At 49.7% G+C, this 12,425-nt stretch overlaps 1 protein-coding gene across 1 annotated transcript in view; it reads left to right on the top strand.

The window, feature by feature from the left end:
- The first annotated feature begins 5 nt into the window (after positions 1-5).
- The window catches only part of pex5lb (peroxisomal biogenesis factor 5-like b), a 24,230-nt gene continuing 11,810 nt past the window's right edge, over positions 6-12,425 (top strand). The window contains exons 1-2 of the mRNA XM_084912202.1: positions 6-283; positions 12,260-12,374. Of these exons, the coding sequence (XP_084768328.1) occupies positions 269-283; positions 12,260-12,374 (130 nt within the window). The 5' untranslated portion in view covers positions 6-268. The remainder of the gene's footprint in view (positions 284-12,259; positions 12,375-12,425) is intronic.

The following is a 12,425-nucleotide window of genomic DNA, read 5'->3' on the forward strand; positions in this document are numbered from 1 at the left end:
CCGTGTGTCGCCGGTGTGCTTTGACCTCGGAGCTGTTCGGAGCGGCTCGGCTCTGCTCGCTCCACCTTCGTCCCTCCCCTGGCCGGAGCGGAGTGAGATGCGTCCCGGAGCTTGAGGCGTTCGGACGAGTCGGAGCCGGACGCGGAGCTTTCAGGCGGGGAGCCTCCGGAGAGACACCGCGCCGTCTGTCGCACTGAAACCGGGTGTAGGTGCACTGCTGGCGGCTGCGCCTCCAGCTGCGTGCCGCTGAAAGCTGCAGGACTGAGACATGTACCAGGTCCAGGTGAGCTCATACCTGAGTTTTTATGTTTCTGGAGGGCTTAAAGAAATGACTCTGTGTTGTTGTCCCCACACCATCATCATCATCATCATTCTTATGTCTGCTGAGTTTTCATCTGCATAAATAAAGGATGTAAAAGTCACTGCATAAAACTGACTGCAGCTTCTGCTGTGACAGATATTTCCGTGTTTTACATTTGCAGATCAGCCTGCTTCCTGTGTTTAGAAAGTGAACATCAGCACTTTTATTGATCACTTTCTTCCATTTTTAATGGAACAGCTTGATGCTGCACCTGACATTATTATAACCTGCGATGTGTTCCTGAATGATCTGGACCTCTGATGTTTTCTCTTTGCTCCATAAGATCTGAGAACAGAATCCACGGTTATTCACTGCTCCACAGAAAACATCGTCTTCCTTCGTTTGTTAAACATGTCTCAAAGCGTTCAGGTTTAATATGAACGTTACATATGAGATTACAGCTTCACAGCTGAAATATGAAACTGACCTCAGTCCCAGAGTTTAACCTGTCAGGGTGTGAAAGTTTCTTTAGTGTTCTATTAAGATTAAAAAGAGTCCTGTAAACCATCGCTGTGACTAATCAGGCAAAGTTCAGCTGCTGACGACCGCCTCCGTCATTCTTCTAACCTGGTGAAGCTTTTCGTCGTGTAGCGTGTCTAAATGTCGTTTTAGTGGAGTCACTGTTGTGAGCAGCAGAGGAGGCATGAGACCTGTGTTTGTTGTCACTGGATCAGCATCAGGAGCACACCAGGCTGGAGTGTTTTTGATCCACTCAGCAGCAAACAGAAGTGAACTCCTGACCTTCCTCTTTGTGTCATCATAAAAACTCCAGCAGCGACTGTCAGCACTGACCGGGTTCTCCATGTTCCTGTGTGGGTTCTCTCTGGGTTCCTCCTCACAACACAAAGGCAGATTAAGTGTTTGGATGTTAGGTTATCTGTGATCAAGTGCAGGTGTCAATGGTTGTGTCAGTCCAGACCAGAGTTCAGCTGGGAGAGGATCCAGCCACCCTGAACCGGATAAAAAGAAGAAGATGAACGGATGGATGGATGCTTGGATGGTTGGATGGATGTATGGATGGATATTTGGTTGGTTGAACAGATGAATGGACGGTTGGATGGACAGATGAATGGATGGTTGGTTGAATGGATGGATGGATGGATGGATGGACAGATGGATGGATGGTTGGTTGAATGGATGGATGGATGGTTAGTTGGTTGAACAGATGGATGGATTGATGGATGGATGGACGGTTGGATGGATGAATGGATGGATGGATAGTTGGATGGATGACCAGATGGATGGACGGATAGATGGATGGATGGTTGGTTGAACAGATGGATGGATGGATAGATGGTTGGTTGAATGGATGAATGGATGGATGGACAGATGGATGGATGGACGGTTGGATGGATGAATGGATGGATGAATGGATGGACCGTTGGATGGACGGTTGGTTGGATGGATGGACGGTTGGATAGATGGTTGGTTGAATGGATGGATGGATAGATGGACAGATGGATGGATGGACGGTTGGATGGATGAATGGATGGATGGATAGTTGGGTGGATGACCAGATGGATGGACGGACAGATGGATGGATTGATGGTTGGTTGAATGGATGAATGGATGGATGGATAGGTGAAAGGTTGGATGGATGAACGGTTGGATGGATGGATGGATGGATGGATGACTGGGTGGATGAATTGATGGACGGTTGGATGGATGGATAGGTGAAAGGTTGGATGGATGAACGGTTGGATGGATGGATGGATGGATGACTGGGTGGATGAATTGATGGACGGTTGGATGGACGGTTGGTTGGATGGATGTCCATCTGTGCTGGCAGATGGGCCTTCTGAGGGCTGTGGTTTGGGTTTGCAGTTCTGGTCAGCGACCGTGATCTGAAATGCTGAATGAATGAAACATTTCAGCACAAGGAGAAAAAGTTTGTGGGAGAAGTATTTTTGCTTGACAATCAGGCAGTGTTTGCTGTGAACAAAGCATCACATGTAAAAAGAGTAAAAAGGAAGTGGGGTGTTGAAAATCGGATATTGTGATCATAAGAAGTGCTGGACCGGTCTCTCCGATGCTTCTGCAGAGAAATGTTTTTGTTGCTTAAATATCTGTGAATCAGAAAGTGGTGGAAGTGGATGTCACGGCTGAGCATTCAGAGTGAAATGAATGAAATGCTTCTGCGGGATCAGAGGAGCTCTGAGAGGATCCAGCTGAGGGAGGGTTCAGCATCTGCCCAGAGCACCCCCTGGACCATTTCATGTCCTGACCCCGGGGCAGAGCTGGGACTCACCTGCTGGAGGATGTCTGGGCTTCTGTGCTCAGACTGCGGCCTGCAGGAATCTGCCTGTGATGCTCCTGCAGGGACTGAAACAATGTGCAGGTTGTCATCGTTGGAGGGTCGTAAAGCTGCTGCAGAGCAGGCAGATTTATGATTTAATCACTGCACTGTGACAAACCGCCGCTCTCGCTGCTCCATCATCATTTCCAAACAGCTTCAGCTCCACGTGTAGAACTCTGGCCACCCCAGAGGTTTCTCTCACTTCCAGTTCCTCCTGTGAAACTCCGTCTTTAAAGACAGAATCAGGACACTTTTTCATCACAGAAGCACCAATAAGTTAATATTTAAATAATGTTTTTAATGTAGGGAAAAAAAGTCCTTCAAACACCAGCGAATAGACTGATCCCGGAGGGGGCGATCAGCAGAGAAACAGGCAGACAATACAATTCAATAAAATGCTGAGCTGCACAGAAAATCATTTCCTTACGTTTCACAGGTCGATGCTCAGCTTCCTGACTCATAATCACACTTCAGTTGTTTGGATTATACACGCTGACACATTTTAGCATTTTTATTTCATTATTTTTCATCTGACTGACTAGCAGAAAATTCGCTTTCATTTTGAAAGGGCAGCCGCTGCCATCCCCGGGCCGTCTCCGGCCGTCCTGCAGCTGGTGGTCCTGGTTCTGCTCTGAAGCTGAGAGCTCCAGGGTCGGTCTAACAAGAACCTGCAGCAGGTGGAGAACTGGGTCACGTGAGGCTACGCGGAGCTCAGCCTGCAGAGTGAGGACGAGGAGACGGAGCTGGCGCCCGGTCGAGGGCTCTCCTCCCCACAAACGCCCCCACCCAGTGTTTCTCTCCCTGTCATTGAACACTGTGAGTGAGTATCTGCCCCTCCTCTGTGGAGGAGTGTGAACATCTCGGGAGGGCGCTCGGCTGGAGAAAGGGCACGTCCGCCCTCGTTACCAGTGTGAATGCGAGGAAGGAGAGAATCAAAGAGCATCACAGAGAGTTTCCCAGGGCTCCACTTACACAGTGAAGACTGCTCAGAAGGACTTAACGGACCGTACTGTGCAAACATCTGGAGCATTGCTTTATATGTTGCAGGGAAAATGGGCAATTAGTGCAACGAGTCATTGAAATGTGTGCAAACAGACATGGAAGCACGGTATAGCAGGCAACAAGAGAGACCACAAGTCTAAGATTTGGGCTGAGCTTCGTCCTTCAGCTCAGTGAGAGCTCTCCGAGCTGAAAGGATCCTTCATTAACACTGAAGTAGAGTTTTAGGCCTCACACATCTGCTTTTGCTCTATTTCAACCAGCTTTCAAACATGGAGTAAGCGAGCTCAGCGACTGTATGATGCTGCCGCCATGTTTCTCCACCTGTGGTGCATTCAGGGTCGTGTGGTCTCATACGTTTGTTCATTAACTTCGGTGAAAGGGAAGCTTCAGCAGTGCTGCTGCAGGAAGTATTCAGCCTGATCCCAGTGACACACACACGCACACATGCACACGGACACACACACACAGCCTCCTGGGAGATTGTGGTTTTCGGTCCACTGAGCAGAGTGGCGTGCTGCAGATGTGAGGCGGAGTTTACGAGGTCATGTCTCAGGTGTTCGTGATTCCTCTGAATCGACTTCACCTGTGCACGCTGAGCGAGACAGAAGCAAACAGCTGGGACGCAGTTAAACACTAGAAATATCTGACGCCTCAGTGACCGCCCGGTCTTCAGGGTCGGGGTCAGAGTGTTTTGGAAAAGACCAAACGAGGCCAGTAAAGTTTCAGTGGTCATCAGCAGCACCTGTGAGTCCGTCTGAGGACGAGGGGTTTTCCACCCACCTGTCAGAACTACCATGTGTGTTTATGTCAAAGGTGTCTGGCTGGTGTCCTGTGGCTGGTGCTAGCAGACTGCCTGTCCTGGCAATTCGTGGCAAATATGAAAGATCAAAGCGATTTTACACTGCAGAATGAGAACAAACTGACCTGCATGTGGTGCCGTGAGGGAAGGACGGCAGTCCGCCTCATCATTTGTCTCCCGTCAGAAGAAGGGCAGAGAAAGGTGTTTGTGGAGAGGAGGCTGTGTTCTTTTAACCCGTCTGTTGGTGTGGAAGGATTCTGATCTGGACTCGGACAGAAACGTGGGTCTAAAATAAATAAAAAGAGTTTCTAAAAAGAACAGAAGTGCTGTTGCTGTTTGTGAAACCAGCGTAAAACGTAACTGAGAATCTCCAAAGAACAGGAGGTTGCTGAGGTCCTCGGGGATCTGATCATTGGGCATGGACGCGGCGGGATGCATTCAGGGCCTCAGAGGCCAGCCTGAACAAAGCAGGGCTTGTTTCAGGCGGGCCTCAGAGGCCAGCCTGAACAAAGCAGGGCTTGTTTCAGGCGGGCCTCAGAGGCCAGCCTGAACAAAGCAGGGCTTGTTTCATGCGGGCCTCAGAGGCCAGCCTGAACAAAGCAGGGCTTGTTTCATGCTGTGGAGAAGCACGGTGATCCCTGATGATCCGTGAGGGCTCCGGCCCTCAGTCAGCGGGAAGATGGTGGGGCAGCGGTGTGTTTGAGAGCGTTGCCATTGTTTACACCCAGACTCTTTGTTGCCCTGAGCTCGAGCGTGTTTGCAGGCTGCCGCTCGGTGTCCTCTGCTGTAGTTACAGTACAGCTGGAGCTGGGAGAGCCACGGGGGGAAACTCATCCAAGATTAATTAGCAGCAGCGCTGCGGGAGGATCTGAATCTCTCTGGGGTCAGCTCACGTCCTTGGCACAGTTTCCCCACCGCGCCTGAACCTGCGCTTTATTTACTGAGCGACACTAAAGGCATCACCCCTCCATCTCCCCCAGCATCCGCCCGTCTGACAGCAGACTTCTGTTTATGTGATCAGCTGTTACAGCCGCTTCATGGCCCATGTTTCATAAAAAAAACACGCAAAGTGTGATGGAGGGCAGCTCTCAGACTCCCAGTGACTAATAGGTACTGCAGTATCAGCAGAGTACTGCAGTAGTCTGGCTGCACACTGAGGATGTGCTGCAGCAGCACTCAGCGCTGCTGATGGAGGACTGTTTGCTCAGCACAACAGCAGGTTATTTATAGTCTGACAGCATCTCCACAACACACACACAGAGTGAGGGAGAGAGAACATTAAACAGACGGTGCAGAGATGGAGACAGATACGTTCTCAGTTTCTACTGTGTGTCTTCTATTTTTACAGTAGAATCACAGTAGAACCATGAAGTCCGGCTGACATCCTTCCTGGTTGAATAATCTGATCACTGATGCTCTCTGAACTACTCTTTTGAGTCATCATGGATTTACTCCTCAGTAAAAAGTTACCCATTACTTTAGTTACTCCGCTTCTCTGTCAGCTCTTGGAGAGCAGGAACTGTCCCACTGATGCAGGATGACATCACAAAAACTGTCCAATCACTGTGTAACGCTTGAAATGTGTCCTTATCTCAAGTACCTTTAGAGCGCGGCGTGAGGATGCCCTACACCTGAGTGTGGAGTCAGAGCGTCAACTCATGTAAACATGACCTCAGAGTGATGTCATATATGTTGGAGCCACCTCTGAACGCGGCGTACCCCTCGGCAGGTCACTCGCTGTAACGTGATGTCTGTGTTAAGCGAGTCATCCATTAATGATGGTGGTGGTGGGGCTCTGCTGCTCTCGGCCTCCATCACGGCTCTAATAATAAAACTGCAGATGATGTTTTATTGATTACAGCTGCCGAGTTCACAGAGGCACGTTTCACTCTCAGCTCGCCTTCCTCTGCCCGCTGGCGCTCGTCACGACTCGCCATTCCTCCCTCTGAACGGCAGCAGGTGAACCAGCTCACCTGTCGTACCTGAGCTGCAGGTTCCTCAGGGCCGGGTCAGAGTTTTAGTGGATTGGACCTTATCGTAGTTCTCGTGCCTGAATTCTATTACATTCTATTGCCTGAATTCTATTTATTCACAGATGTATTTTAGCCTCTGCTGAGGTTAGTCCAGGTTTCAGGGAGCTGGATGTCTTTGGATGTCTGTTACGTTTCCATTTACGCCTGATGTTACTGCACATGTGCAGTAGAGTGATGGTCAGAGAGAGCTGAGCTTAGCTGTCTTCAGCAGCTAAAGCCTCTTTGGGGGGAAACTCCCACTGGGTTTAAATCTGGGACTCTCTGCCATTTGACCTTAGAACTGAAGAAGCTTCTCGGATGAGAGGTGAAACGTCTTCAAGCAACTTAAAGAAGTCCAGACGCTTTTCTTTGCAAGCTCCTTTGACATCACAGAGCCATCTTGTTTACGTATGACTTCCCTCTGCAGAATAAAACAGAATGGCTCTCGTTTGGCTCTCGGCGAAGGCGGTCGCACTTTTCTCCTCTCCCTTAATTTCCCTGCTTAGCCTCTTATGTCCTTGTCTCGTGTGTATTACTTTCCCTGGAACACTCTCTCACAGTCTGTTTCTAAAACCTAAAGAGAATTATGGATTTGATCAACTGGTCTCTGAATGCTATTGGCACCCTTTTCTCAACGAGAAGTTTGGGCTCGGGTGAGCCTGAGTGTCCTGGAGGGACTTTCCCTGCCGGATACACAATGGACGGGTGGCAGGAATGGAGGATCGTGTGCCTGGCGGGACTGTCGATCGAGGACGCTGAAGATATCTACCTATTCGGAACCATGATAACAGGGTTCTTGCTGATCGGAGCTGGCTTGGCCCTGGCTTATCGGAGAATTAAGAGAGTGGAACCGGCTGTTCAAACCCCCCCAAGGCTGCCCGCTGGGATTGAAACGATGGGACGAGGCGCGACTTCTCAGAATGGGCTAACCGAGTGCAGCATGGTTAAGATCTTGAAGACGCTTACGGCTGCCGTGAATACTCAGAATAACACCTCTGAGCGAAAGTTGGATAACATCGTGGAAAAGCTCACTGCGGTCGTGAGTTCTCAGAATCGGCTCTTTGAGCACAAGAATGACAACATCACGGAGCGCAAGTTTGATAACATCATGGAGAAACTCGCAGCTCTCCAACGGGAGATTGAGAGACCAGTGTTGGAGTGTTAGAACAGCTTTGAAATTCTCATGAGTTGTTCGCATAAAAGAAAAACCACCATCATAATGCGGCTATCCCTTCGGCACCAGCTGTGGTCTCAAGGCTGGAGCCGAACAACACCCTGATAACGACTGTGTTTAGACTATTTCTTCCTATCCCATGCAAGGCCACCTGGGTTGGCTGGAAGACTGTTTACTTAGCCTGGCAGGGCGAAGGACACTGTCTCAGCTGAACTATGGACACGCACACATACACACTGATACGCACTCATCCCCCTCCTCTTCCAAACGCCTTCGATGCTTGTTGCCTCCTGGGAACACGGCGGGTCTGAGCCTGCACTGGAATAGTAGCGCTGGGCAAGATGGCTGCTGTGCTGCTTCGGATTACTCCTCACTAGGGCTGCCACAAACGATTATTCTGATAGTCGACTAATCAGATCATCATCCATTGGACGTAAAACGTACAGCTTATTGCACCAGCAGCATCTGCTCTTATATAACTATCATTAGCTTACAGCTTTAAGTGTTTCAGGTATGTGCTAACTAAAAATAAAGACAAGATGATAGTTTATTAAATTTTAATGACATTTGCAGATTGTTTCGGTGAAGTTTAATAAACTCCTTGCTATCTAAAATATAACAGGACACCGGAGTAAATTCTCGAGCATCTCACACTTCTGATGATCAGCTGTCTGCTTGACGTTTATTCAGCTGTGTAAAAACTATAACTTTAATCTCAGCCAAACCGATTTACTCAGGAACAAATAAAACACTAAAAAAAGCCAAACAATAACATTTTTAAGTTATCTAAGTGACTTATATATCATGTTTAACCTGAGTAGCGAAAGACGGCGGTGGGTTTGAAAACGATTTGCCGGGAGTCCGCTGTTCTCACGGCTCTAGTGACCTTGCCCCCAGCTCGCTATCGAGCTTAGTGGGTAACAGACGTCTCCGAAAACGTCGGAGCGCTTTTGAAAATATGTGGTGTCTTGATAAACTGAGCAGATATTTGAGGTTTACACAGCTACATTCTCGCCTGAAAATATGTTAAATGTTTATTTTGCGACCCAGAAAGAATAATAAGAGTAATATTAAAACTAACTAGCTGCCGCCATTGTTGGAAACTGAGCAGGGCTGCGCTATGAATTCTGGGACACAGCTTCTTCTTCTTCGGGGTTTAACGGCAGCTGGCATCCTTGTACATGCAGTGCTGCCATCTTCTGTTTCAGTCCGTTATTACACTCTTAAATCCTACTACTTATTCCTGCATCTTTTGGGATCTTACAAAGCTTCAAACGACGCGTCGACTATTAAATTAGTCATCGACGATTTTGATAGTCGACGTAATCGTGGCAGCCCTACTCCTCACCCCCCACCCGACCCTGTGGCTGGTCACGTGCTCTATAACGTTGTGCTGTGGACATTTATGTGCTTTTTTGTGCAGAGGAGTTTTTAGTTTCCTGTTCTCATGCTGTCCTCCCAGGAGCCCAGCATGAGTAGAGGTCTCTTTTTTTCACTCTTGTACTTTCCCATCGTAGTGTATATTTCAGTGTTTTTCTGTAATGTTACCGATCTCCGACCTGTATCCCCATGTGATGTCTGTGTTGTGTGTGTAAGGTCGGGGGGGGGGTCCCATTTCACTGCAGGGCAACCTGCACGTGGCGAATAAAGCCTTGATTGATTGATTGATTGATTGATTGTTCTAGAAATTCTTCAGATAAACTTTAATGTGAATGATTTACGGACCTGCTGCGAGCAGCAGGAAGATCGGGTACAGGTGGACAGCGTGCACAGATGAGAGCTCTGGTGAGTCTCCTCGTTTTCAGCTTCAGATCAGAAACGTCCTCGTCGCCGCTGAGCCGGACGGAAAAGCTGCCAGCGTGAAACCTGAAGCCTTTCTGCACAGACTGACACAACATCACGACTCGCTGCCTCTGGCTCCGCCCATCACTGAGCTCAACCCGTCAACCTCCCGATGATTCAGCGACCCTGCCCGTCTGCCTGTCGTAGGGGAAAAGGTTGTTGCTGAAGGAGCTTCCTGGTAAAAAAGACGTCCTCTGAAGGGAACCCCTTCCTCCCCGTGATGACCAAGGTTGGCATGACCACCATAGTTGTTTGTTCCCCCTCGCAGCTCGACATTTAGTTCCTGCTCACAGCAAGCAGGTCAAAGGTCAGCGCGTTTACTGCCCTGCCGAAACATTTCTTTGTGCATCACGGTCCCGCCGCCGCTGTCAGACTTCTCAGGTTTCGTCTGAGTGAACAACCGTCTTATTCCCGTCTGCAGAGCACGTAGTTTTCAGTGTGATCATGTCACCGACCTTTGACCCTCCGCTCTGCTGCAGCTGCCGTTACTGTGCTCCGCTCAGAGAGAAACTTTATCGCTGCCAGCTGCCGCACCTTCACACAGCCGCGGCGCTGCGATTCCCCACGCTGTCCCCGGCTTGTAAACGCAGCACCAAAGTCATTTGGCTCTGACCGCTCTCCTCTTTCCTCCTCGTCGACACTTTTACCGGACGCTCACTGTAACCCTAAGCCCACTGAAAAATGATCTGAATATCATCTGTCAGCAACAGAAAGACAGAACAGTGTCGTCGGTGTGTTTGTTGTGTCAGATAAACTCTGAGGATGAGCTGAAAGACCTCACCAGGTCGGAAAAGGAGACTTCGTCCTTCGTCCTGGGCACAGAGTCGGATCCCTGCTGGAGTTCGGGAGAGTTTTCTGTTCCAGACACGGCAGTGAGGATTCACTGAGGTCATCGAAACCATTAAAACTAAAGCAGCAGGATTAACATGTGCAGGAAGCTGGGAAGATTCGTGACTGCTCACACAACTGGGAAAACCTGTCTGAGAGACTTTAGGCCACATCCCGCTGTGCTGTCAGAAACACGGAAACATGGCAGATGGCGTTGACGTGTGCAGGAAGTGACACAACTGTGAGACCGATTCATCCCTGACGACAAAGGAACGCCCTGAAACAGCAAACGCCTCCTTGGCCATTCTTCCTGCGACGTGTTCAGGAAGTCATCCAGCGAGGTTACGGTTTTAAGCATCGCTCTGTGTCACATCCAGACTTTTTCCTCCACTTTTCCTGGTTCAGCTGATAAAACTCTGAAGCTGTTTTATCTCTGGATTATCCTCCCATCTCATTCTGGATTTATGATCTCGGACATGTTTCCTGATCCGTGCTGTTTCATATCCTTTTTCCTTTGTTGGGCCTTTATTCTGAAGTGATCAGTTCACAGTGAATCTGCGCGGTGCTGCTCGCCTCTTCACGGGATTAAACATGTGGCGCACACAGCGCTGTGGATTAGGATTAGGAAGGCACATAAATTAATCTGTGATCTGGCATCAGACTGGGAGTTAACACTTCCCAGAATGCTTCAGAGCTGGCAGGCAGCGGAGTGGCCTGTTTGGCACATCTGTCCACCAGTGTTTTCAAAGGAGCTTGGAAAGAAAAGCGTCTGGACTTCTTTAAGTTGCTTGAAGACGTTTCACCTCTCATCCGAGAAGCTTCTTCAGTTCTAAGGTCAAATGGCGGAGAGTCCCACTGGGTTTAAATCTGGGACTCTCCGCCATTTGACCTTAGAACTGAAGAAGCTTCTCGGATGAGAGGTGAAACGTCTTCAAGCAACTTAAAGAAGTCCAGACGCTTTTCTTTCCAAGCTCCTTAGACTACGATGACCTGGATGACTGAGAACCTTCACAGACAAATCCACCGGTGTTTCCACACCAGCTGTGGTATAACAGAGCCCGGTCAGAGCCGGGAGCGCACCGCGCCGACGGATTGCGCCTGCGGTGCAGAACATGGCGCCTCATTTGCTGCTTGAGCGGTGCTGAAGGTTTGCTGTGACACAGGCATGGGCATGTGCTCCATCACACGGTTGGTGTTTTGCAGGCTGTTTTCAGCCTCGCCTCCCGCTCCCTCAGCAGCGGCTCGGATGAACGAGACATTTACCGGTGAAATCAGCGGCAGCTGTGATTCATTTGTGTGTCTGAGTCGTGCCGCTGTGAGGAGGCTCCGCTCAGACACCAGCGTGTGCAGATGACATGTTTGTGCCTCATTCAGACACATTCATTACCTTTGGACCAGTTATCTCATCATCCTTTCATAATGTGACAGGCTCGCTCTGCCGCGCCGCTCCGGCTTCCTGTAATCACTGCAGGGCCCTAAAAGCTGCTCCGCCTCCTCCGCTCCATCCTGTCACCTGACTGAGCCGTCCTTTTAAAAGCAGCCGGCGTAGATTTCTGAAAACCTGCTTCACTTTCACAGGTCCTGACAGAGTGTAACCATAGCTGATGGTGTCAAACGTGACCTCTGGACACGAAGCCACCCAGAGACATGCAGAGTCCTACGTAGCAGCGAACTCGTCTCAGCGTCTTTAGTTGTCATTAGTCTCTGTCTCTCTTCCACAGCGTGTCTTTATCCTGTCCTTCTCCAGCAGATGGCCCCGCCCCTCGCTGAGCCTGGTTCTTCCTGTTAAAAGGGAGTTTTTCCTTCCCACTGTCACCAAAGCACTTGCTCATAGGGGTCATATGATTGTTGGGTTTCTCTGCATTATTGAGCCTTGGGGTGGGGGGTTATTGCGTTATTGCGTCTCCTCGGCGGTCTGGTCTAACCCGTTGTTTCTGCCCTCCAGCTGGTCGGGGAGCAGCAGGAGAGCCGGCCCCTACTGAGCCCCTCCATCGATGACTTCCTGTCGGAGACCCGGAGCGACACCCCCTCCGCCCGACCGCTCACCTCCAACACAGCAGGTAGACTCCCGCTAATTACCACCTCCTCCCGTCCTTCCCCTCCCCTCGTCT

The sequence above is a fragment of the Perissodus microlepis genome, chromosome 18 (assembly GCF_051167445.1).
Source record: "Perissodus microlepis isolate ML-2025 ecotype Zambia chromosome 18, ASM5116744v1, whole genome shotgun sequence".
Taxonomy (NCBI): Eukaryota; Metazoa; Chordata; class Actinopteri; order Cichliformes; family Cichlidae; genus Perissodus; species Perissodus microlepis.